This window comes from Lampetra planeri, chromosome 36 (genome assembly GCF_965212315.1).
Source record: "Lampetra planeri chromosome 36, kcLamPlan1.2.h2, whole genome shotgun sequence".
Lineage (NCBI taxonomy): Eukaryota > Metazoa > Chordata > Hyperoartia > Petromyzontiformes > Petromyzontidae > Lampetra > Lampetra planeri.
The window spans coordinates 10921987-10949754 of NC_136142.1; the positions used below are offsets into that span (position 1 = coordinate 10921987).

The following is a 27768-nucleotide window of genomic DNA, read 5'->3' on the forward strand; positions in this document are numbered from 1 at the left end:
GGCATATGAAAACGCTGAAGAAAAGCTCACCAAGTACATGTCACATGGGCAGCCGGCCATTGAGTTTCTCCAGGAGGTTAGGGTGTTTGACTCTCGCCACATTGCATTCCTAGATGACTCCGTAGCAAGCTACAAGGCCATTCCAGGTTTCACTGAAGTGCAGGGTGATGAATTTGATTCTTACTTCAAGACTCTTGGTCCAGCAGCACTCAGAGCTGCACCATTCGGCGTGGTGGATTTGGATGTGTTTTGGGATGGCCTACAGGAGAGACTTCCTGTGCTGAGTTCCTTGGCCAAGCGGTACAAAGATGCTGTCTCAAACTCAGCTGATGCTGAACGCAGCAACAGCATCTACAAACTAGTGTTGTCTAACCGAAGAAGATCCACTACCAACCAAAACCTCAAAGCCTTGGTCTTCCTTTACCATAACCAACGAGTCCGCAGTGGAGCATTTGAGAGGGAGGAGATGGTGGAGGGGGAGGAGATGGACACTGAGGGAGAGGGGATGGAGGATGAGGATGGTGAATGATTGGCCAGTGTTAGAGGCTACGTAGTTAGTTTTATTCAGGAGTTTATGCAACTTTACAGTTGTAAGATTGCACTTTTTTGTTAGTAGTATGTAAATTTACATTACTGTAAGACTGTACTGTTACTGTATTGCTTACGTTACTGTGCACTGAAAACACTTATTTTAACAGAAGATGTCTGTTTTGTATAGCTACCTCTGTAAAACAGGAAGCACACATTTTATTTTTTAATATTTTATTTATTCATTTTTACAGAAGTTGTAGCATATTCATTTTGTAAAGCTACAGAACTTGTTCGACTCAATGTTTTGTAAGTTTGAGCCATCTGTTTGTTAAGGTCTGAAATAAAACAAGATGAGAACTTAAATATTCCCAGCACTTTCTGTGATGTAGTATGCTTGCTTATCATAGGAAGTAATAAGAAATGACTCTTTACATTAAAGTAGTAGCCTAGTGAATAGGGTGTTGGGGGAATCACTTTTTTTTCTCTTTTTCATCAAACCGCAGTTTTTGCAAGTTCCCGCAATTTTTGCAAGTTCCCGCAATTTAATCGCATAAAATTGCATAAATATCCCGCATATTCCATCGCATTTTTTAAGAAAACGTGCCGCATAATCAACGATTTTTGCCCGCAACAATCGCCAAAAAACTCCGCGTTTTTCTGGAGGGACTGGTAATATATGCAACATTATACCCTCTATAAAATTGGAGTAGTCATCATTATTAGCCATGGTCAATCCACTGCTCGATGAAGGCCTCTCCACTTTCGCCATCATGCATGGTACTGAAATGCCACAATCCATCGAGCTTCTGTCAATGAGCCGATCTTATCTTTGGTATTTTCACTCATTTAGTTGCCATTATGTCTCCAGTCTCATCCAGCAGCCATCATTCCATCCAGCCATGATGTGCTCTGCAAAAACCCACTTTTCTTTACAGCCGATACCAAGTCTCTGATTTGCATTTGTCCTTTGATCCACAAGCTCTTCTTTCAGTCTCTTAGTGTAATTCCAAGCATTCACCTCTCACCATGCTTCTTTGTACAATGTTCAACCTTTTGTTCCAATGCCTTTGTCAGTGTCCACGTTTCTAATCCATGTCACAGTAGAGGCAATATGCACTTTATGGAAATCATTCCTTGTAAGGCAAAATGTTTTTTTTTCCATGATAAGATTCAGTCTTTACCAAAATCAATACATCCAGCTCTTATTCACCTCTTTATATCATATTAATCCTGATCTGCATTCGAGAAGTAGCAGCCTATTTCATCAGGTGAGAACCTACTGCAATATCCCGTCTCTTTTGCAAGGGTGACAAGGGTAGGAGGCAGTTATTTAACCATGTTTTTATATATACAGTATATTTAGAATGCTTACAAAGACAGACAACCTCATGTAGCCTCAAAGACTCTTTGGAAAGTGCTGTTAGCTAGCACCTAAGGCCAGAAAAGTACACAAAGGGGTGATGTAGAAAGCGCCACGCCTCATCTGCCATCGTCTTCCCAGTGCAGATGTTTACACCCCAATTCAGGTGCTTTATTTTAAGCCAAGTGAACCTATGGCAGGCCTAGGACCGGTTCGGATATTGCTTGCTACTAATGTGAGCTGAAGCCTGAAAACCAATTTGTGTTTGCTGTTTTCAGCACAGGGTGTGAGACACCCCCAAAGACAAACATCCCCCGTATAGCCTCAACAGACTGGTGGGGCAAGTGCTGTTAGCGAGCACCTATGAAGGTCAGCATGGCACACGAGGGGGTGGGTAGCCGGCACCATGCCTGGCCACCTTCAGACACCCCCACACACATCTACCACCCTCTCACACGCACACACACAAACATTGTCCCCTCACACACCCACACTCTCATACACACTCGCACACATACAACCTCTCATACTCAGCACACACAACCATGTGCTCACACCATCAGTCTCTCTCACACAAACCCAAAGATTCCCACAGTTGAGCATTAGAGACTGCAGCGTTGAGTGCTGTTAACAGGGACTTTAGCTGCACACTCTGGTCGTTGGGTTCACAGCGCAGCGTGCTAACCGCTATACTACTACTTCCCACATACACAAACACTCACGCGTCCCTCCCAACACATACGCTCTTGCCCCCACAAACTCTTTTTCATGAATAAAAATTCATTAGAACCAGAGAAAGCCAAGGCTCGGGGTGGTTGTGCGTGCGTTCGTATGTGAGCATGTGTGAGTGAGCAGGTGTGAGTCTGCGTTTGAGTGTGTGAGTGCACGTGTGTGAGTGCGTGTGCACGCATGTGTGAGTAAGTATGCGTGTTCGAGTCTGCGTTAATGCATGTGTACGGGTATATGTTTAAGTGGGAGCGGTAGTGTAGCTGTAAATGTGATTGCGCTACGAACCCGGCGACATGAGTTCAATTGCCGCTCACGGCCAATAAAGAATGATGATTATCTGAACCAGTCCTGGGCATCTCCTAGATCGCTTCAGGCTCAAAGGAGTACCTGGTGCGGTGTGTAAACATCGCCACTCGGAAGACAAAGGCGGCCTAACGTGGTGCTGGCCACCCACCCCCTTGTGAGCCGTGATAGCCTTGACAGGTGCTCGCGAACAGCACTTGCCAGGTCTGTTAAGGCTATAGGGGGAATCTTTGTCTTTGTACGTGCATATGTGCATGTGTGCGGTGGAGCGACTATTATTCCTGCATCTGCTCCCAGCGTCACCACCACACGCGAGCTCTGAACCCCTTTGTGTGCCATGGGCATGCGTATGCATGCGTGCGTGTGCATGCGTGCGTGTGTGTAGCGCAGAGGTGGGGTGTGGCAAATGTATTGGTTCGTGCACTGCGCTACAAACACGGTGAGCAGGTTGATTCCCACTCACAGCCAACATCAGTGACCAATATCTGAACCAGTCCTGGGCCTCTCCTAGGTCGACGCAAGCCTTTTACAAGTACCTGCTGTGGTGCAAAAAGAAATCCGCACTCAGGAGACATAGATGGTCAGGCATGGTTCTGACCACACCACCATCAGATGCACTGTATCAGCCTTCATAGGTGCTTGCTAACAGGACCTGCCCCAACAGCCTGGTGGCTATATGGGGCATCTTAGTCTTTCGTGAGTGTATAAACGTATGTTTGCCTATATACAGCATGTGTATGTCTGTGTGCGCACCTGTGTATGAATGTGTGTGTACATATGAGAGTATGCATAGAGAAGTTATTGTGTATCAGTGTTCCTTTGAACATGCATGTGTGTGCTTGTGTATGGAGGTGTATTGTCTGGAAAAACAAACCCATCTACTCTATTGTGTCAGATGGTAACACCGAGCTGTTTTGTGAACAATGGCAATGGGGGAAAGGCTGAAAGGCTGATGCTAATTAGCTGTTGGTGCTTACAGTTACCAGAGTGGTTAACGGGGGCACTGGATGCATACAAGGGGCCCTCCCCCATTAAACTAATTACCAAAGAACGACGGAGAAAATAAACTAAGCTTGTGTCGGAGGCACTGAGGGGACAGCGTCTGTAACGTCTTGTTGCCAAACCTCATATCGTGGAGCCAGGAGACTAAACGCCCCCCCTCCTCATGGTCCCTCCATAAATAACAGGCAATCACTCAGGCTGGCCATGTGGAACGTCCAAATGGTCGTAGGGGAAAATAGACGCTGCTATTCCTCTTGGGACCTCCCTTGCCAGTATCAAAATATAACAAGAGGTTTTACCCTTTCTGGCAATAAAACAGGTGTTAAGATGTTAAAATACCCAAATGAAACCTTTTGCAAGGTTGCAAGGTTTCAGTTTGTCCCATGATGTAACTGCTCAACCCACGCTCTCAATGTCCTGATAGTGTGTGGTCTTTGTGCTGTTCACCTTTTGGCGTCCTCTGGTCAAACACTGTTTGAGACTAGCCTCTAGAAGAAAGCTGTCTCCGGTGTGGACCAATCGGTTTCAAGGAAAATTCATATACTACCAGAGCATGTTTTGTTTGCATGTTCACCATAAGTATATGTGGTTAATGCAGACATGATTCCTTGAAAAAGGTTTCAGTTTGGTGTTTTAACATCTTAACACTTGTTTTATTGCCAGAAAGGGTAAAATCTATTCTTATGCTATTCCTCTGTCGGGATCTGCACTGGTACCACCGAGACCTCTGTGGAATAAGAAGGTCCAGTGGATTGGTTCTAGCTCCAGTAACGATGAGTGGTAGACAGCTCGCCACTCGGGAAAGGATAAAATCAGACAACAGGGAGTGGCTTTTTATGTGAATAACAGAATGAAGAGGGCATGGACGCGTGGGTGTGAGGTGTGGGAAGCCGTGAGTCCCAGCCTATTACCACCAGGCAAGGGCTGGTGGTGGCGTGGCTTACACCCTCAAAAAAAGATGAAGATGAGTAAGAGGGATGCAAGGCAAGGTTATTTTGTGTCAAGTACCTTCTGCTGTGACCTGTCCCAGGTGCTGGCTAGAGCATTGGATTGATCATGGTTTGTGATCACGATGATCATAAGAGACTGTTGAATCATCATGGGGAGGTGGAGTGAATCATTGTACATGGTGCCAGTGGAGGACCCGGCCTCACCTGCGTGTGGCTGTCCATCCACAGGCCGCGGTGCCGGCGAGAGAGAGGGTGGGGACGGCGTGTTTGGTCGGCGTGATGGGCGCGCCTCTCCAGGGGGGCTACCCCGCCGCTCCCCGTTCACTTCCCCTGCCTTGGGGCCTTGGGGCTGTGCGAGACGGGGAGGAGGGCGGTGGCATTACTGGGCAGCGATCCTTCTTGCGCGCAAAGACAAAGATCGCCCATGTAACTTTAACAGACTGTTGGAGCACGTGTTGCAAGTGAATACCTATGAAGGCTGAGAAAGCACGTGCGGGATAGTGTTGCCAGTCCCGAAAACCACTCAAATTACATATGCATTCATGTGTGTGTATGTATTGCCACACACGCTTGTGTATCATGCATATACGCCGAAGTGTGTGTCATGTTTATCAGCAATGGTTAGTGCGCCGCACTACAAACCCAGCAATCCGGGTTCAATTCCTGCTCACGCCCAACACAGGTGACGATTTTGGGAATGGTCCTGGGCCTCCCCTAGGTCAACTCAGCCTCAAATGAGTACCTGGTGCAGTGTGTAGACATCGCCAAAGGTGGCTAGGCGTAGTGCTGACCACCCACCCCCTTGTGTGCCGTACAGGCCTTCATAGGCGCTCACTCACAGCACTTGAACCTACAGTTTGTTAAAGCTATAAGGGTGATCTTTGTCTTTGGTGTGTATCAGCACACACTCACAATCATCTATATGTATTAGTGTGTGTGTGGTGTGTATCGGCACAATCCCTTGTAACTGGCTGTTTTGTTTAAGGTGTCAAGAGTGGTATTTCACGAAACCCCACGCTCACTCACTTCTCCAGAGCCAGCCGTCCCCGCCTGCACCACCTGCAGGTTCACCGCCATCGTCTGTGGGGGCGGCAGCGTCGAGGTGGCGGCGACGGGAGTTGTGGATGAGGTGGGAGGGGCAGCACGTGGAGAGGAGTGTCCGGAGGGGTGCGCTGTGTTTCTGGATGTCGTCACTCCCGAGGAGCAGGAGGAAGTGAACGAGGAGGACAACGAAGCAGACGATGATGATGTCACTGCCGTTGCTGTCATCGTCGAGTGGGGCTGGGCGCATGGGGTCGCGCAGGAGCTCGGGGAGACAAGGTGGTTCGCTCCGGAAGCGGATGACGATGATGATGAAGTCGTGCCCACCACCTACACAGCGACCGAGCAGCCAACTCACGTGAGATATTTGGTTAAAAGAGAGGGGTACATAAGTCCCACTGGCCCGTTTCGGCCCACCCAAAAGGTCTGTCAAATACTTTTGGAGAGCCACACATAAGAACACACCAAAAATATTCCCATCTCGTATCCCATCAGTGCAGTTAAGATGCTTGCAGTGACCGATAAATATCACTTGCAGGACATTTCAAAGTGTGACCATGTGCCATCTGAAATGAAGTCATGGGCCATGTGTAAAATTAAGTTGTGGGTTGTATGAATTGAATATATTACGGGGCTGGCTAGGTCTCCCAACCCGGCTTTAAAACAATACGATGCAAATAGAATAATCGTGCGAGTTGGGTGCTCACCTGAGTGGCTCCATACGCTTGTGCCGCTGGGGGCAGATGGGATCCGCTGGCCCCCATCACAGCACTCTGCTGTCTCTGACTGACGGTGCCAGCCACCCCCATCGCCACCTGCCCGGCCTGTACCGGTGCATGCTGGGAAAGCAATGCATGATGGGAACAGACGGCGGAAGCAGCGGCGGTGGTGGTGGTGGTAGTGGCAGCACTCTGTGACACGTGACTGGTCGCCTGATGCTGCTGTTGCTGATGCTGTTTGTGCTGCAAATGCTGTCCATGAAGAAGCTGCTGCTGTTGCAGCTGCTTGTGCTGCTGCTGTTGCTGTGTTTGAATGAGGTGATGCTGCTGTTGCTGCTGCATTGACGTATAGGTAGCTGAAGGGATAGTAACACGAGAGAACGTTAGGGAACGCAGTCAAACTTTGAACCAATTTTAAGGCCCAAACCCCAAAAGACCAACAGCTCTTATTGATGCATATGGGAGCATGTAGCAGAAGTATAAGATGCAGTTGTCATGAGAATTATTACTATGCCCCAACTTCTTAAGCTCGATGCCTTCACAATCTCGCACTGACCGGCACGCTGAAGTATGGTCAAATAACCCTCACAACTGGCACGGCATGTTGAGGCCCTCATCCAGCAGCGAATTGACAAAAAGTGCCATACATGTTTTTAATATTTTCATTTGTGTATCTTTAATTGATGAGCGATGTTGCTATCCTGTAAATCTCAATCGAGTTATTTGGAGGCATTTTTTTGCATTGGGATGTTTGTCCAATACCAGTTACATTGTGTGTTTTTGATTTTGAGCCCAATATAGTTTGTTCAAAGCGGGTTACTGTTGTTATAAGTGTATCGGAGTGTAAAGCACAGGGGTAGGAGATGGTGTTATTGTGGAAATTGTCAGTGTCGTATTTTAATTGAAGCGCAGCTAAGCCCACTCCCTTCCCATTCACTCACTCGAGTTGATATGCAGCGTTCCCCGATCATTGGTGTTGAGCAGCCAGTGCGGTCCTCCTGAAATATGACAATCGATTAATCTCTGACAGTCAAATCCTCATCTCAACACCGACAAGTCCCAATCATAAAACTCCACATTCATAGAGATGTTCCCACTGTGCACTTCCCAATATGCTAGTTCATCCAGAAAAGCCCCGTCCTGCCAAGGTTTAGAAAGGGAGCGATATTGCCTATGTGTAATTGAAATTGAGTAATTTGGAGGTCATTTTTTTTTTCCGGAGAACCCCGAGGAAATCCATGGAGAACACGGGGAGGCCATACAATCTCCGTCCAAAGAGGTGCCCGAGTTCGGAAAAGAACCCAGGCCCTTCTTGTTGTGAGGCACCAGTGTTAGCACTGCACCACCCTGCTGCCCACAATCATAGTTCATTGGAGTAGAATGTACCTGTGTGGAGGTTACATCCACCCAGCAAGTAAGTAGAAATGCCTCTGTCCACTCAGCAGTATAAATGGATAAAACACAGTTAGTTGATTGGCAGAACATGTGAGGTGGGGTAAAGTGTAGGTACTCCCACTTCTTCAAAAGATGTATGGCCAGTGTGGAAGAGTAGGCAAAAATATATTCAGGAGAGGGGCTCTCTCGCAGTGGCATGAGCGAGAAATTGCAGGGCTACACCTTCACCTTAAACTACATCCATGGCGAACACCAGTGGCAAGTGCTGCCTGAACTGGTCATAGCCCCCCACCTTCACTAATCCACGCCGACTAGTGTGGTGAAGTATGGTCAAACAACCCCAATGACTGGCATGGCTAAGGGAGAAACTAATGCATTCAGCAGATTGACAAGGAGCTTTAAGTTATATTTGTTGTATTTATTTTATATGCAATTAGAATTTAATGTGTGGGAAAGCCTCAAAGAGTCTCACAAACTCACGATGCGTTGTTGTGGAGCATCAAGAGTAAAAGCAAATATAAGGAGAACACTATTCTGTATCTCCACATATAAACATGTGTTTAAGTTTATCGGCCTATCGGCTTTTCAGGCCAATATTAACCAGCAACACTTTTAAATCAAGAAAACTTGGGGCTGGTTTCAACATTCTGAGTTTCATCTCCTTCCATGTTCCTTCCTGTCATCTTCGTTCCCAATCTTCTCTGTCTGTCCCTCCTTCTCCCTGTGCCCTACTCCATTCCTGGTCCTTCTCCCTCCATGCTCCCCTCCACTGGAATAAACATCCCCTGTACATTAAGCAGTCCTCCTCTTTAACCTCCTTCCAATTCCTCTCTTAAAGATTACCTCTTCACTATTGCTCATTTTTTCTGCCCTTCGCCACTTCCCATCCCTCCCCTATCCTTCAGTGATCCCCAAGTATCCTCTATTGCTGTCACTCATTCCTCAATCCATGTACGCCCCTGTCAACTACATCATTCAATTCTGGCATCGTTTTGTAAGTTATGTCAAGCACCTTGAGTAAAGGTGCTCTATAAATATAAATTAGATTAAACAAATGCTGCAGGATTACCAGATATTATTGGCAAGAACACTGAATCTGAACTCTAGGCCCTGTTCAATGCAAAAGAAAAAGCAATTTCGTATACAAAACCATTAAGCACTGCTGTGATACCAGTCTACCAAATCCGTGGCTCATTGAGTCACCGGATGTCACCTGAAGTGATGGGCAGCAGTGGATACCCAGCCGCTGTCGCTGACCCAGCCACCGAGCCTGCCGCCATGCGTGCCGTCCCCCCTCGCCCGTCCCCGCTTCCCATCATGCCGTGCTGCTGCTGCTGTTGAGTCATGATGTTTGCCTGTAGGTCTCCTTTCTTGCCACAGTCGCCCATGAGCTCTGTGTGCCCACTCGATTTGGGAGACTTAGCCTGGTTGGTGCCGGGCAGGTGGGGCACACCCATGCCACCAGTGCCAGCGCCGACACCGCCGCCTCCACCGCTGTTGATGTTGTTGCCACCGCTGGCCTTGAGAGGGACGCTCTGAGATGAAGCAATGCCGCTCAGACCCAGAGGTTGCCCCGCCGAGCGAGACACCAGGTTCTGATGCCGCGAAAAACCGAGAAATTAACGAGAAAAAAAAATGATACGCACACTCGGATTCTGTAACTCTTCCAGAGATGGGTTTGCCCTCAGAAGTAATTTAACGAGGGAAAACGAAGTTATGTTTCAAGCCATCCGACGGGATGACGCCAACTGCGAGAGCAGACGTCACCTTGTAACGATAAGATCAGGAGAGGAGGTGCCTTTCCCTCCGCTGCAGACAGATGGAGAGACAGGCATACGACTGAGAGACAGACACTGACGGAGGGACAGGTCTACTAACAGAGACACAGATGCAGATATAGGCTTTTGATGGTCAGACTAGAATAATGGCATAACGATGGACATATGGACAGACAGGCATACCAGCTGACAGACATACAAATACAGGCAGTCCCTGCTTTTACGCCATAATGCATTCCTGGAAACCCCGTCGTAAATCGGATCGTAGTGAAACAGACCATATTTTCCCAGACAGTGGGAACAGTAGAAACATTACTTGCCGATGTGTTTTCCTATTATCAGCCATATTTAACAGGGCTTAATAGGTGAAAAGCCACAAGAAACTCTTGAAAATAAAAGCTCCACGCCAAGTCACATCGGAAACCGGAGTGTTTGAATGCGCTCAGAGTCGTGTCGTAAGAAGCATCGTAAATCGATCCAGTGGCCCTACATAAACGTGTAAACCGGAGACTGCCTGTAAATGGAGAGACAGGCATATTGATGACAGTTTGATGGAAGACGGTGGGAGGGAAAGGCAGATAGAGGGGCGCGGGCTCTTTCACTCTCGTACCCTCGCTCTCTCTCTCACCTGAGCAGCCACTGACTGCGCTGCGCCGGTGGAGGGGGCCGAGTGCGACGCCGTCGTCTCTGGCTGCAGGGTGGTGACGGTGCCGCTTGGCGTCAGGATCAGCTGCGGGGAGGATAGTGGGAGAGCAAGCGGGAGGGTGAGTGTGATAGAGCAAGTAGGGCAGTCCAGGTAATATAGCCTCGTTGTACATCTGCAAGATAATAGTCGTTTGTTTATTGGGATTATGCCCTCCTCGATTGTATCCACTTATCTCAGTGAGGTGGATATCATAGAACTACTTCTGAGATCCATTCAAGTGCCCATTGGGGAACAAAAGTGGGGAGGGGGGGGCATACAGCCACTGATTCAGATATCACTCGCCACTGATATTTAGCTGCTGTACATTTCCAAATAAGCCACTTCGTTGAGCTATAATTTGTCACCAGGTCGCTTCTGAAAAAGAGATATAGGTCTCAGTGGGCCTTACCTGGTAAATTAAAACTATTTTAAAATAGTTTTTAGTTTTAGCCACCTGGATTCATAGCGTAACTACTATGCCAGTCCTCCACCACGTACTGAAGTGGAATACTTTGAGTATATAATTCTGTGTACCCACTACAGTATGTGTTGATTCTAACCTGCCCCACAACTCTCAACTCAACAAATTGTCATGATGGATCTTATTAATCTGAGAATGGACTCGTGTTAATTTGTAGTCTTAGTTGAGTCCACGACACCAGTGGAATCTTCATCAAATCTCAAGCCGGTGGTTTCATGTTGTTATTCTGTTAGTTTAGCCAACTTAGAGCAGTCAAACATTTAGTTGCTGTTAGTTATTCAATGCTGGTGTGAGGAACATGCAAATCCACACCCCCCCCAGCAGTATTATCAGCACAGCCAATCAGTTAAATCAGTGACTCTCTTTATATACATATGACCAAGTTTGGTCTTCCCCAGTGCACTGCAGTTTTTAGCCTAGGTTATTAAATCATATAAGGCTGCATCTTCATTCAAACTCCTTAAGCCCATCTCATCACAGTCAGGAAGGATCTGGTATTTGGTGGTATTCATAGCTGTTGTCACACTTGTTGGCATTTGTCCACTTGTAGTAACCGTAGATTAAAATGAAAAAATGTTGTTAACATTCTCGCCTCCTCACCATCTGCGCTCGTAGATACATCTGAGCCTGGTTGATCTGCCCGGGTGTGGCCGAGTTGCCCAGGAGCACAGCTTGTTGGGTAAGGCCGCTCACGGGCTGCGTGGAGACGCCCTGAGTCCGGCCAATCATGGCCGAGCTCGGAGTCAAATTAATCTGAAGGGAGGAAAGGCATGACAGGGAGGGAAGGCTGTCCAACATGAGTTTCAAGATTGAAAACGGGATCTGAGCAGTGCTGACTGTTGCTGAGATATCCATTATTAACTCCATAACACTAAATATAGGAAGAGAGACCCATACCTGGGGCCTGATCTTGAAGCCTTCAAGCTCTCCGATCACTTGGCGATGTCACCTACATTCATTTCCCCATGTACAAGATCCCTCAGCCTTATCCAAACAACTGAATGTGACTATTTTGTCATTTAGACCACCAACTCGAAGAGTAAAGAAAAAGTGGTTGTGCCGATAGGCAGCAGTGAAACAAATACCACTGCAAACCTGTTTCATTCTTGTTAGGAATCATCAGTATACTCTAGTCATCAATGTGTGACACTGCAATATGCCTCTGGGAGCATCATGTGTATATATATAGTGTCCAAAAAGGAATAAACAAAAAAGACGAATAGTTTTATTATTATTCGAAAGACTGACATAAATTTGATACTTTCTTTCTGTTTCAGGAGAAACCCCATTTTCTTATATATGAATGTAAAAGGTAAAAACAACGAGCCTATTTTTACCCTACCTTTTACCTTACAACAATACAATCACTCTACCCTACCTTTTACCCTTTAGCAGGTAAGGTAAAAGGTAAAAAGCAACGAGCCTACCTTTTACTCTACCTTTTACCCTTATCCCATACAAATTACCCAATTACAGGGTAATTACTAGGGAACTACACATGAACAAGGTTTATAACGGTAAATGCTAGGTAGAGCACTTTATTAATATAGAATACTCTCGCTGATTCCAATTTTACACGCTTGTTGTTGTTGTCATTGTTGTCGTTGTTGTTGTCGTCATTGTTGTTGTTGTCATCGTCGTATTCTCAAATCTTGTAACTACATTTTTACCCACTTCCTAATGTGGTATCGACTGCAAACTTGGTATACTTATGTCATACTGATGACAACACTTTATTCTATCATAAAATCATTTTGTATAGGTTATGTTTCGGCTTGGGTCTAATTGTCCATGCTCAACTGACGTTGGCTGTAAATCACCACGGCCCCTTACGTTATGGCAAGCCTCGGGGACACTTCCTGGAGTCGTAGAGTTCTGTCATTACTCGTACATTTCATAAAAGCGTGTTTTTAAGAAAGTTTGTTTTAATATTACTTATTAAATGGAGGCCACGAACTGCGCCACGGAGCTTTTAGCGGTAAACAAGGTACCGTATTTACCGGGTAATACTTCGCGCTACCTTTACCCTACCGGGTAATTCTTCCGTGCTACCTTTACCCTACCCTTTACCTTACCCCTTGGCATGTCGACATCTTTACCCTTTACCTTTACCCTTTTACCCGGTAAAAAGGGGTAAATTACCTTACCTTGCCGAGGCCTACTTGCAAGGGATTTGGCTCTCAAACGGTGGGATTTACGTAAAAGAAAATAAGCCAGGTACCACGCCGTAAGCCCCGCGGGTGGCAAGCGCGATTCCTTTTTCACGTCCGTCACCTTTAAATTAGTTTAATTAGCGATTTTGTGCGTTTTTTCGTTATTTATTTATTGCGTGCTCGACCACACCAACTCACGCATTGTTGGTGGGGGGGAAGGACCATGCCAAGTCACACGCGTTCAGTGGGGGTGAGGGGGAAATTCTATTTCACGTTAAAAATGCTACAAAAAAACACACAACACTGTGTGATGTCCTTCCCACCCCGATGCGTACAATTACTACTATAGAGTACGTACACATTAATATAACGCTTAGATAGTATTTTTTTGCGTGGCCAGGGGGATGGTGGGGGGGTAGCGGCCCAGCCCCCAGCCTGCCTGCTAGGCAATCGAGGCAAGGTCGGGGGCTCTGCACGGGACTAGGCCTCACCACGCCAGTCTGTCAGGTTCGTGCTATACAGTCGATATATACTGCTATAGAGTCAGCATGTACTACTGTTGTGATAGCACGTACCACCACAGTCAGTATGCACTACTGTAATCATAGCAGGTTACACCACAGTATGCACTGCTGTAGTGAGAGCAGCTACCACCACAGTATGCTCTGCTGTAACCATAGCAGTGACCACCAGTCAGTATGCACTGCTGTAGTGAAAGCAGGTACCACCAACGTCGGTATGCACTGCTGTAGTTATAGCAGGCACCACCAGTCGGTATGCACTGCTGTAGCGAAAGCAGGTCACACCACAGTATGCACTGTTGTCATCATAGCAGGTACCACCACAGTCAGTATGCACAGCTGTAGTGAAAGCAGGTACCACCACAGTATGCATTGCTGTAGTGAGAGCAGCTACCATCACAGTCAGTATGCACTGATGTAATCATACCAGGTGCCACCACATTCAGTATGCACTGCTGTAGTGAAAGCAGCAACCACCAGTCGGTATGCACTGCTGTAGTGAAAGCAGGTACCACCACAGTATGCACTGCTGTTATCATAGCAGGTACCACCAGTCAGTATGCACAGCTGTAGTGAAAGCAGGTACCACCACAGTATGCACTGCTGTCGTGAAAGCATGTACCACCAGTCAGCATGCACTGCTGTGGTGATAGCAGGTACCACCACAGTCAGCATGTACTGCTGTGGTGAAAGCAGGTCCCACCAAAGTCGCTATGCACTGCTGTAGTGATAGCAGCAACCACCAGTCGGTATGCACTGCTGTAGTGAAAGCAGGTACCACCACAGTATGCAGTGCTGTTATCATAGCAGGTACCACCAGTCAATATGCACTCCTCTAGTGATACCAGGCACCACCAGTCGGTATGCACTGCTGTAGTGAAAGCACGCACCACCAGTCAGTAGGCACTGCTGTAGTGATACCAGGAACCACCAGTCGGTTTGCACTGCCGTAGTTAAAACAGGTACTACCACAGTCAGTGTGCACTGCTGTAGTGATAGCAGTGCATACCGTCGATGTGTGTGTGCATAAGTCGATGTGTGTGTTAGTCAATGTGTGTGCGTGGTATGTGTGTAGACAACTACTAATTGAAAATTAAGTTACTTATTTTAACAACAATAATAATGCGTGTCTACGTCCATGTGTGCGTGAGTCAATATGCGTGTCTGCGGTGATGTGTGTGTGTGTAAGTCCATGTGTCTGTGTGTGTGAGTCAATGTGTCTGTGTGAGTCGATGTGTTTGTGTGTGTGAGTCGATGTGCGTGTGTTAGTCGCTGTGTGTGCGTGGCTCCATGTGAGTCAGTGTAAGTCCATTTCTTTGCGTGTGTGTAGGTCCATGTGTGAGTGCATGTGTGTAAGTCCATGTGTGCTTGTGTGTGAGTCTATGTGTCAGTCGATGTGTGTACGGCAATGTGTGTATGTGTGTGTGAGTCCATGTGTGTGTGTGTGTGCGTCGATGTGTGTGCAAGTCCATATATGTGTGTGTGTGTGCAAGTCCATGTGTGTGTTTCTTAGTCGATATGTGTCTTTGTAAGTCCATATACGTGTGTGTGTGTGTAGGTCAATTTGTGTGTGAGTCTATGTATCTGTGTGCGTGAGTGGATATGTGTGTGTAAGTCTATGTGTGTGTGTGTCGATGCGTGTGTGTAACTCCATGTCTGTGTGTCTAAAGTCGATGTCTGTGTGTGCGAGTCCATGTGTGTGTCTGTCTTTTTCGCCTGGGCAATGCCGGGTACTTACCGCTACTATGATATAATGACAAGTCCGCCCATTCACCCGACTTAACACCATGATATTTTTACGTCTGGGGTTTAAAAAAAAAGTAAAGTCTATGCTCGCAAACCAAGAGACCTTGAAGAACTTAAACACCATATTGTTGATGATGTGTCATCCATCCCTACAGGTGTGTTGGAAAATATTTTCTCAGAGTTTGAAGGCTGAATTAGATTGATTATAGTGAATGATGGACGACATATACAAGTGTATTAATAATTCGAGAATATCTAATCAATACCATAAAAAAATGAAAACTCACAAGTCTATTACATGTGTAGTGACATAGAATCGGTCACGTAACAGCATAGCGCTTGCTGCTGGCAGGGAAGGGGATCTGCAGCTTACAGCAGCCCTGACTGACAGCAGGCCACGTGATAGACCAGAGAGGGATCTCGGGGAAAGGTTACGGAAGGGGCACGTCGAGAACCCGCTGATAGGTTCCAAAGGAGGGCGTGGCCGGGGGCGTGGCCGGGGGCGGAGCCAGGCCACGCTGATAGGATAAGAGGGGCCCAGGGAGGGGACCTCGTGGTTGTCGTTTGGAGTGGGATCCTGTCATGCTGCTGAAGTCTTCACCGTCATCGCCATCTTCACCATCTCGGCATTGCCAGTCCGGCAGTCTACCAGCTGTCCTAACTGGGAACTGTAGTTACTATATGTTACTGTCAGGCTGTGTTAATAAACAGTGCCTCCTACTCTTAGTGTCTCTGGGTCAGTCACTACACATGTATTCATATTAAATTTATGTCAATATCTTGAATAACAATACAATTATTCAACGTTCTTTTTGGTAAACAGCAATTCCGTGGCAACCACAGTTTTGCCAACCACGATTTAAAGTATCCACACATATGGGTTTAGTTTTCCTCTACCCATCGGCCACCAGGGGCACATCATGCGCGTGTACCCACACTTGCCTGCGTATAGTACTTGTCCGCGTCGTTCAGTATTGTGCAGCAGTCATCAAGGTGTAGTGCTGTAATTTATACCTTGTGAAAGTGTACTATAATTCCTGTACAACACCAATCATTTTCCCTTAATTATGGCCCCTACGCGTCGAACTGGTGGTGAATTGCTTGCATGTGGAGAGAGTGCGGCAACAGTAGGACGGCATATGGCTGTGAGCGAGTCAAAGCCTCCTCCCCTAACATCAGTCAACATTATCTGCACTTCACTATCAATATTAAAAGGTAATTAAACGTATTTTTGATCGCTTTCAATATGAAAGTATTTGTCCATTTGTGTATGTTCTGCAGGACTGTACATATTTTCACATTTACTTAATGCATAGGATGCTTAGTTAGGCTTCGATGAGAGTGTTCATTGTGGCTGCGGAACCTATTTTTCCATAAACCTTTAGTCTTGCCAACCACGGTTTTTCCAACCATGGGGGTTTTCAGGAACCTAAGCCTCACTGTTTGTGAGGGATTGCAATAGTCAATTTCAGATACCCGGTTTTTCCAACCATGGGGGTTTTCAGGAACCAAAGCCCCATGGTTGGTGAGGGATTGCTATAGTCATTTTCAGATACCCCGTATATATGGGGATCTGTGTGTAGAGTTTTACTCACGGAAGCCTGGGAGACACTGACACCACCGTTACCACCACTGCCACCACCACCACCCTGTTGCCCAGCGCTAGGGCCATTCATGGTGGCTGTTTGACGACCAGCAGCCATACTCGCCTGTCGGGACACACGGGATATAAACGCAAACGCTATAGACACACATACACCCACAGCAAACACAGTAAACAACTGTGTGGAGTGAGGGGGTGGCGCAGTAGTTCGCACACTTGATTCCCAGAACCGGTTAAATATGACTCAGTGGCGAGTGAGATCAGAACTGGTCCTGAACCACTGCCTTCGACAACCTGCGCTGACACGGTAATGGGAGGCCTTCATCCAGCAGCATATTGATAAAGGGCTGTGAATTCAATAATCATTCATTATATACATCAAACAAGTCAAGATATGATCACTCATGTGGTCTACAGACTGTTAGTGCAAGTGCCGTTAGTGAGCCTCTATTAAGCCCGATATGGTGCAGGAGGGTCTGAATGTGGCCAGCACCACACCTGGCCACCTTTATCTCCCCAGTGCTGATATTCACAAACCACTCCAGGTACTCATTGAAGGCCGAGTTGACTTAGGGAAGGTCCAAGACCGGTTCAGATACAACTTACCACTGACATAGACAGTGAGCATGAATCAAACCAAGGTTGAGAGGATTGTAATGCAGTATGTGAACCACTATGAAAATACTGAACACACTCACAGGAAGACTCACACGCACTTGAGCACCACTCATTTACAACACCGAAAAATAAACACTCCAGCCAGTACCACTTCATGGGAATCCAAATGTGGTTGGAACTTGCCATAAGAATGTCAAATGTACACCACCGTCACAAGAAAGCCAAAAGAGATGAGTGCTGTCCAGCACTCACTTCGGATTGTTTTTGCTGACGGAGTAGAAAAGCCTTACACAAAAATTATAATTATCCACCAGATTTGTACACAAAGTGAAATGTATTCGTTGGGTGAGACAGTTAATCAGTAACTTAAAACTCAATTGGTACCACTCAGTGGGAAGGCAACACACACACACACATGACTATAAAAGAATATTCCTAAAAGTTACACCTATTTTTACGTTTTACTGAACTGACAATGTTTGATATTCATTCATGGGATTGTTTTGATTGCCAGGCATATTTATCAGTCCTCTTTCAACACAACGATGCCAGACCATGAAAATGACGCTGTCTCCCTTACAGACCTGGTCTTCACTTGAGGACGGCTGCTTGCGTTGTGGCCGAAACGTCGTGAGAATTATTTTATTATGTTTTATTTATATTATTTTATTACTTCCCTTCTACATGACTTTACCGAAAGAACCAAGAAGATGAATCCCTGCAGTCACGAAAGCTTTAAATCGAAAAATGATAAACTGCATATGGGCTTCATAAGAATGATTTCAACTTGTAATGCGCTGCAGCAGGGTATTCGCTCCCTAACAGACAGAACTTTGAAGGCGTGAGGAACCACAGACAAGCAGGAAAGGCAGCATCCACGCAGTGAGCAGGCACCAAAAACTGCTCAAGCTCTCCGGTTCTCGATATATTGAGGTGTTATCAGCCAATACACAAGTGATTACATGTGTGAGGAAACCAGAGCACTAGGAGAAACACACACGTGCAAGGGGGCAACAATATTTAAAAAATGCCATTGCACAGTTCGGGTCAACTGTGCTGCCCGATCCACTAGCTCAAGCCCAGTTCTGGCATCCTTATATTTTTATCCTTTAGGCCATTTAAAGGACGGCCGCTGACAGTATAGGATTACGATATTCGCAAATAGTTACATGATGCTGACGAATCCTCCTGTGATGGAATGTTGGCCCTGTTTCCGCACTGGCAACAAGTGCGGAGAAGAGAAGGATGGAGACGGTGTTGAAACACAACCGAATGTTCGTGACACTCGCACAAATGGCTTCATGAATGTTATCCTCTACAGACAACAGCCTCATTTTCCATTTGTGTCAATGTCACTAATATTTGGTTGTTTCAACTCCATTTCAATCCTTCTCTTCTCCGTGCTTGTTGCCAGTGCGGAAACAGGGCCAGCATTCCATCACAGGAAGATTCATCAGCATCACGTAACCATTTGCAAGCGAAATCCTATACTGACAGTGGCGTAATTTTTAAAACATTGCCCACAAAAGCGGTACGTCAAAAGGCCAACTGTAATGGTGCCAATGCTGGGCAGTATGGCGGATGGGGCAGCAGTTCACCAAAACTGTGTAATGGCCTCTAATATCTATTTTCCATTGGCACATCCGAGCCGTGCCAGCGCAGGGTGTCGTCATATGGGTAGTTTTTCGCTGGCTATATTCCGCACTAATTCAGAACCAATATGTGCTACGCTGGCCTCACAAGACACCTGAATCTGGACGTGGGCCAAGCAGGGCCAGGGCGTGTGATGACGGTGAGTACCATGCCCTCTACATGCGTCCAAACTTGTTCATTGCGTGTGACATCAAGCGGTATGGCTCAGCTTCTCCAGTGGAACAAACAACCTGGCGCCTCATAATAAAGTATTTTGGAAAAAAATAATTTTGGGTTAGATCGCTAAATGTGTCGTATACCAACTACCACCCAACACGGCCAATTATTAAGGTTTGTCACATGAATAAAACGTGCCAATCAGATACTACTTCAGCACGTGTGTTGGAGAGCAAACCCACAACATTTACAATGAGTACGAAGTTTTGCTGATTACAACCAGCATCATCAGGCGATTGCCAGAATTGAATCAGTTTTCCTGTTTAAAAAAAAAATTGTCGCAAAAGCCTACGTGTTAAATTAACTGGTGCCTCCTTAGCCGTGCAGGCTTGGCAAGGTCCGAGCTGGGCTGGGTTGTACAGTGAGAATGAGGTGTGATATTCTTAGGTTTGTTTACAGCAGGGGTCCTCAAACTTTTTAAACAGGGGGCCACTTCACTGTCCCTCAGACCGTTGGAGGGCCGGACTATAGTTAAAAAAAACTATGAACAAATTCCTATGCACACTGCATATATCTTATTTTGAAGTGAAGAAACAAAACGGGAACAAATACAATATTTAAAATGAAGAACAAGTAAAGTTAAATCAACAAACTTGCCAGTATTTCAATGGAAACTATAGGCCTGCTTTTGGCTAATGAGATGGTCAATGTCCGGTTCCATATTTGTCACTGCTAGTCGTAACAAGTGATGCAAGTGTGCATCCGTTAGTCTAGATCTGGTTGGAGATTTCAAATGTTTCATTCTGGAAAAAGTTTGTTCACAGACAGAAGCGCTGCCAAAGATGGTTGCCATTTTGAGTGCATGGTTCCTGAGATGAGGATATGTCTCAGAGGGGAGAAATGCATAGAAATTATGAAGGCTGCTTGACTTGAATGCGTCTTTCAGAGAGTCACAATTCTGCAGTTCAGCCAGTTCCATTTGGTAAATTGTATCCACATTTTCAATGTCAATAGAAAATGGGTTACGGAAAAGCTGTATGTCCTGTTCATGGAGATGAAGCTCTTTAAATCTAAATTGGAACTCCTTTTGCAATTTTTCCAGTGAATTCACACATGTTTTGTTTGGGAATGCAACCAATGGTTTTTCCGCTAACAGATTTTGAGTTGTGGGGAGATGGCAGAAGTTTTCCTCCTTCACTTGTTTGATGAGGAGGCCTAATTTTACTTCAAATGCTTTGACATGTGATTGCACATCACAGATGAGCTTCTCCTTTCCTTGAAGTTGCACATTGAAACTGTTGAGTAGCTCTGTTACATTTGTCAGAAAGGCAAGGTGCCATTTCCATTCTGCATCATTGAGCTCTGGTACTTCTTTGTTTTTTGAAAACAGAAAAGCTGTAATCTGTGGAAGTCATAGAAACGTTTCAAAACTCTCCCTCGACTCAGCCAACGGACTTCTGTGTGGTACAGAACATCTTCATAGTCAACATTTAGGTCAGACAGAAATTCCTGAAATTGTCTGTGGTTTAGTGCATGAGCTCTAATGAAGTTAACAGAGTCCTACTTCAGTGATTTACTACACAGCGCTTGTTGGTGGATGAGGCAGTGTATGGCTATTGGATGAGAATGGTTATGTTTGTCCATCTCTTGGTTAATGCGAGCAATTACTCCTTTCTTAGACCCCACCATGCTAGGAGCACCATCAGTTGTCACACTGGCTAGTTTAGCCCAGTTCAGCTCCAAACCATTCACAGTTTGGCAAACCTTTTCATAGATATCCTCTCCTGTAGTTGTTCCTTTGATGCTTTGCAGTGCAGCAAGCTCTTCTGTGACTTTGAAATATTCATTCGTCCCACGAATAAAAATTAGAAGTTGTGCAGAATCACGAACATCATTGCTTTCGTCGAGTGCCAAGGAAAAATAGGAAAGTTTTTTTGTGGAGTTTTGCAAATGCTGATGGAAATTGTCTCCCATTTCTTCAATCCTCCGTGTAATTGTAGGTCCTGAAAGACTCACTGTACTAAATAAATCGGCCTTCTCTGGACACATCTCTTTGGCAACAGAAAGAAGGCATTCTTTAACAAATTCTCCCTCAACGAATGGTCTGCCAGTGCACACTATTAGCTTGGCAACTTGAAAACTTGCTCGCAGTGATGAAATATTTAGCTGCTTCTGCTTCACAAAAGTATTTTGCTGAGTTGTTAATGTATTTTTCAGTTTTTATATTTTATCTTTTCTCACTTCTCCGACCAAACAATCATATTTATCTTTATGTTGAGTTTCATAGTGTCGACGTAAATTGTATTCTTTGAACACAGACACTATATTCTGGCATATCAGACACACAGCTCTTTCCTTGTACTGCATGAAAAAGTAATCATAAGTCCACTGTTTTTTTAATATCCTACACTCCGAGTAAATTTTTCTCTTTCTTGACATCATTGTTTCCTAGGGAGTCAAAATTGCTATTAGTAAAATACCAATATATATACAGCGCTACAAAAACAATATACCAGCAATAACTTTGCCCACACAGAGACATACAGACTGCACTGCCCATCAATGCAGTCTGATTGGGGGAACTCCGCTTTTACCCCAGGCTCACACTGGTGCGGGTGCCATTAAAAAGTTAATTACACCTGCAGTTTTGTTCACAGATCGCAGCCCAATGAGTGCTCACCAGCGCAGCCAAATCAGTGCTCGCCACCGCAGCCCAATCAGTGCCCACCAGCGCAGCCCAAACAGTGCCCACCAGCGCAGCCCAATGAGTGCTCACCAGCGCAGCCCAATTAGTGCTCACCAGCGCAGCCCAATTAGTGCTCACAAGTGCAGCCCAATTAGTGACCATGGGCCGGATAAATGCCCTCGGTGGGCCGCATGTGGCCCGCGGGCCGAAGTTTGAGGACCCCTGGTTTACGGTGTGGCGCTGGCATGTTTGAAGAAGAAAATCTGCCACCTGACAAATGTTTTGACTAAAAATTCCCATAAATGAGAATTAAACATTTTTGTAACAATTCAATAATAAAAAGCTGTTTCAATAACAAATAGGAGGCATTTATTTCTGGGAAATTCTCAGAACACAACAACCGTTTGTCAATCGCGAATCACCAGTTATGTGATCATTGCAGATTGAAAAATCTCCAGTGACAATAAAACAAAACACACAAAAGATATAATGCATGCAAGATAACATCTACGTAATAAAACAGTACTTTGAAAATGAGTTAACTGTAACAATTTGACAATCAGTGTTGTGTTGTCTTGAAAGGAATACACTTCTATACATAATTCTGCAGCTAGTAGTGAATCACCGTGCCACATGACTACTTCTGAAGTCATACCTAACTGAACCCATATTTTAAAGAGAAGGTCTTGCCTATAATAACTGGCAGTTCACCAGCATTGATTCAAGCAAGCCTGACTCCGAATGAGACACTGTCAAAACCGGTCGAGAGTTTGTTTGTATTGAATCAATGCTGCTGAAATGAAACACTTCTAGATGGATATGGAGCCGATGGTTTGAGTAATAAATACTTTAATATTTTATGTGGAGAGACAGATCCATGAAGGAGCCATTGTCCGTATATCAAGAATGTCAATGTAGTTGGCTCTGTAGCCACACTTGGGGCACACCATGCCCTGCACGGGTGTCTGTATGTCACTAAAACACATCCAGATCCTTAGAGATAAAGTTAGGTGATTTAAATAATAAACCAAATAAAGTATGGGTTTTTTGTGCAGTCTGTGGTGACTGGGCTCAGACCACCACCTCGCACCACTTGAGACCCCGATTTAATCACGGGAGGCTAAAACCTGGATTCGGCCCAGCATCTCAGCTGTGCTGGCTCATTCACTCCAACGCGGCCATTATAAACCACCCAAGATGAAATGCCCACTTCCAAAAAATAGTGGAAAGGCAAGCGCACATGCATGGTAGGCTGTGACATCAAAAAGCAGGAGACACGGCAGGAATCACAGGAAGTCAAAAAAACACATCGTGCAAAAACAACCACACACACACACGTGGGACCCTCACACACCGCCCAGTTCACAACGGATGTCAGGATTTACAAAATGGAACAATAATAAAGATGATGATGATAATTTGTACTGATTATTGTTGGAGGTAGGCGGTGGTGGCACACACCTGTAATCCAGCACTGTGGAATTGTTGCTTTATCAGGTAAGGCCCATTGATGGTTCAATGAAGTGGTTTATCATGTGGAAATTTATATCAGGGAAATACTCGAAACGCATGTTTCTAAATGTGGAGGGAAAAACTGTAGGACCCAGAGAAATATCTACGTGACCACAGAGGGTGAACATGCAAACTTCAAATATACAGCAGGCGTCAGGGTCGGGATCAAACCCACAACCTCCTGTATACAAGGCGAGGGAGTTAACATTTCGCCACCATGGCGCCTATACCATGGCTCACCAGGAAAAGACAATTGAGCAAAATGTGGACTAATCGCCATCTGTTCCATCTGTATGGGATAGAGCATTGCCCCTTCGCAGGTGTAGGTTTTCTCCCATCCCACATCCCAGTGGGCTTTGAAGTTTCACAGATTTATACGTGACCCACCAACTATTGCGCCTAAATTGCTGGATCACAAGCGTGCGCAAACTGCGCCGGTCTCACATAATAAAACTTGTATAGTTAACAATTTTGTCGATCCTTACGTACAGGTGTCAATGCATCTAATATAAAAGCATAATAATCGATTATTTTATAAAATGTCATCATCACAATCTTCTCCTCTGGGAACTCCCTGAGCATCTAATCCTGCATCCGTTGAAAGCGGGCACTGTGAAACTGCGATCCACGCACATGCAAGGGGTAAGGGGGTGGTGGGAGGTTTGCTGGGATATAATTCACGATACGATGCCATTTCACGATGAGGCGATTATTGCGAAATCGGCATTTCCACAAAACTGTAATTTTGCTTCACATCTGTTTTGTACTGCTTTTGTGTTTTGCTATAACTTTAGGTACGAATAAAGATCGCTTATAACTTATTCGACCGCATTTCACTCGACGGAAGCGTTATATCTTCCAATGATTACATCTTTACAATATTTAACGCTTATAATGCAAGTCAGTGGAAAGTTACGTAATATAAATAATGAAACGCATAGATTACAGATATGATGTCATAACCACGTAGCTGTGAATACGTTTGGCAAACATTTTACAAATCGCTAACTTAATGGGAAATAGCTTAATTTATTGTGAACTTTATTTCATATCGTGAACTTAATTAATACTGTTAACTTAAAATGATTGTCGTTGAACAAATATTTTGACAGGAAGTAAAAGAGCCATGATAATCACAATATACCAATATTGTGCAAAACGGACTTTCGATTGTCGTGGATCTTGTATCGTAAGATATATCACAGCACGGCCATGTTACAGCAACCCTAGTCAGGGCTCAGGGCATTCCTTGGCCGGGTAACGTCACGGTTAGGAGAGCTGGGCAGGCTGTGGAAAACAGTGCATACGTAGGGGTGGTGGGGGAGGAAGGAAGGGCGGTGGGAAAGAAGGAGAGGTCGTGAGGGTGGGAGGATGGAAAAGGAGATCAGGGGTTTGATGTTTCTGTCGTCTCGCTGTCGTACCAGCGCAAGGCACGGAGTTGAGTAGTCGAGAGGGCAGTTGGCAGAGGACTGGAGTGGTCGAGAGTTAAGGGGTGGGTGAGGGCATGGGTGGCAGGTAGGAAGGGCGGGGGGAACAGACAGGCAGAGGATTATTGTTGGTGTTGTTGGGAAAAGACAGGCGGAGAAGTGGGAACAGGCGAAACGGAGAGGTTAGTGGTGTTAATTTAAGCTCTCCAGCAACTGCTCAAACTGAACAGCTGATCCACAAACCAGTGTTATCCCAATCCTCCACTGCCTCCAAATCCAACGACAAGATCAGACTGATCATATTCACAATGCATCAAATACCCATTGGTGTATAGCCATCTCTCCCCTCTCATCTAATTCTACTGCCATACCCTCCGCTCCACAAAGTCCCCCTCCAGTAAATCCTGTTACTTTGTCTTTCTGTGTTGGGAGTCTCACCTCTGTCTGTTCTTGTCTGTTTCTCCTGTCGGACCGTCTGCCTACACCTTTTTCAGTTACTGTCTCTATCCCATAGCCTTCCAAAATGGTTCATGGATTCTCCTCTGCCCATCTCTCCACTCTGATCTCACTCCGGTCTCCTTCCTGCTCCAGCAACCTCTCAACGCTTATTGGAGGGTGTCAGCTCAATGTCTGAGATGGCCATTATGAATCCCCCAAGACACACTAAACACCAAAGCTTGAAGCCTGAGTTTCAGCAGGACTGGCTCGATATTTTAAGACATGGCTATTATGGGAGTGAGACTCACCCTGACATTTCTCCCGCTGTACTCATCTAGTCTCACTACACATTTAATTTCTTGCTGCACAGATATAATATGGCTACACACATCTCGTCTACGGCTGCACCCATCTATTCTACTGCTGCACCCATCCACTTACCTGCTGCACAGCCGCCAGGCTCTGTAGCTGAGCGCTGCTCAGATGCTGCTGCTGTTGTTGCTGCTGTTGCTGCTGCTGTTGCTGCTGCTGCAATGCAGCAGTCTGCAGCATGAGGTGCTGCTGCTGGGCGGCGTACATCCTCTGCAGGTACTGAGCTGCCGACGGTTGCCCGTGCAGGGCCTGCTGAATCACCTGGGACACAGAAGGGGCAGCAGAGGCATTTGATTTATTTTCCATTAAGCATGCTAGTTCACTCAGGACTCTTTTTCAAGAGAGTCCTGCCAAATTTCAGCAGAAGTGGATGATGATGTTGCTGCTGTGTAATCCAAATTGAGTAATTTGCAGGCAACTTTTCAGCATTGGGATGTATTTTGGACAATACCAGTTACATTGTAAGTGGTTTTTTTACGATGGCAGGTAACTGGAGAAACCCATGTAGAACATTTTAACTAAAAACTTTCGTGACTGCAGGAATTAACATTCTATGGTGCTTTCGGTAGAGTCACGTGAATTAAAAATAATAAAAATATCACGACGTTTCGATAGCAACACAAGCATTCGTCAACAGGAACAGGTAGGTTAGTCTCTGAGGGCAAGCTGTTTATAAAGGTTTAGAGATGGGCGGGGCAGCTAATGTTAATGTAGGAGAGGGCTCCGACACCAGCAGTAGGTCAACACCAATCAAAGCATTGCACCTCGCTCCACACACCCACACTGCTGACGGTGGAGTTGGACAAGAAAACACAAATCAAGTCATGACCCAAAGTGGTTTATGACATCTTTCCAATGATTGCCGAGTTTAACACTGTCGTCTCGGTTGAAATTGTGTCTGTGTCTGTATGTATGGATGGCTTCGTGAAAGAATCTTTGTTGATAGCCAGTCGGCTTGCAAAGTACCATCGTCTTAGAGAAATAATCTTCATGTGAGCCAGCCAGGTTAAAGTAATGATCAGCAACAGCAGCAGTATTGGTTCTGCCGTGTTTCATATCTGCCTTCACGAACACGGTCCGAGACGTGTCGTTTGGTTTCCCCAATGCAACTGCTGCCGCAGATACAGCTTAGATTGTAGATGCCGGGATATTGCATGTCAGGAATCTTGTCCTTCACAGATGGGATCAGGTCACGAATAACAAAATTCAGGACCTACTTAATGATAGTTGCTACACAAAAATTTAAAAGAGATCCCACCAACTGCCTCATTACAAAAACGAACAGTATCACCGATTCAGCTTCATTAATTGAACAGACCAAACGGTTTTCCTTAAAACCTTCTGCTGCTAGACCACCCAGACTACTGTATTTTCCCGCATATAACCCGCGGGGTATACCACTTTTTACAAACAAAACAAGACCCTGCGGGGTATATGGAGGTGCGGGTTATCCCACAAATATTTTACACGTGTGACATGTCATAACTCGTTACATTTTTTCATGGTAGGACTATCCACTATGCAACACTTACCTTTGACTAAAGCACTGCTGAATAAACCACTCACACTAAAATTGCATGTGTTATCACGTTTTAAATTATTCGAATTGTTTGTACAATGAAACGACAATGTTTGAAGTGGGCGCACTTTGTTTACCGTAATACTTTCAGTGGCTGTAGGGGGGTGCGAAAGTTTCAGCTGAGGCTATGGATTGCACAATGGGAAGGGCCGTAACAAGCATCTACCAGACGTAGAATCATAATTGCGGAGTCCCTTAGGCCGCTGCTATTGGCTGAGCACTATACAGTCGCGACCATGAGCTTTGTTTCAAACTTCCAATGGCTTTGTTGCCAGGAGGCAATGGCGTTACCGTAGTGCCACTATTGTCTGCGCAGTGCGCAATCTACCA

The 27768-nt window shown here is 45.6% G+C and overlaps 1 protein-coding gene across 5 annotated transcripts in view; it reads right to left on the reverse strand.

Annotated features, from left to right (window-relative positions):
- LOC144730807 (polyhomeotic-like protein 2) overlaps positions 1-27768 on the reverse strand; it is an 84211-nt gene that overhangs the window by 23271 nt on the left and 33172 nt on the right. For 4 of the 5 annotated variants that reach the window (XM_078611577.1, XM_078611579.1, XM_078611578.1 and 1 more), the window contains 9 exons: positions 25929-26120; positions 16990-17103; positions 11575-11727; positions 10437-10538; positions 9244-9625; positions 7577-7633; positions 6624-6991; positions 5902-6246; positions 5080-5224 (listed from right to left, as the gene is read on the reverse strand). In XM_078611577.1, coding sequence (XP_078467703.1) covers positions 5080-5224; positions 5902-6246; positions 6624-6991; positions 7577-7633; positions 9244-9625; positions 10437-10538; positions 11575-11727; positions 16990-17103; positions 25929-26120 — 1858 coding nt within the window. The remainder of the gene's footprint in view (positions 1-5079; positions 5225-5901; positions 6247-6623; positions 6992-7576; positions 7634-9243; positions 9626-10436; positions 10539-11574; positions 11728-16989; positions 17104-25928; positions 26121-27768) is intronic. The other variant, XM_078611580.1, reaches the window with a different exon arrangement.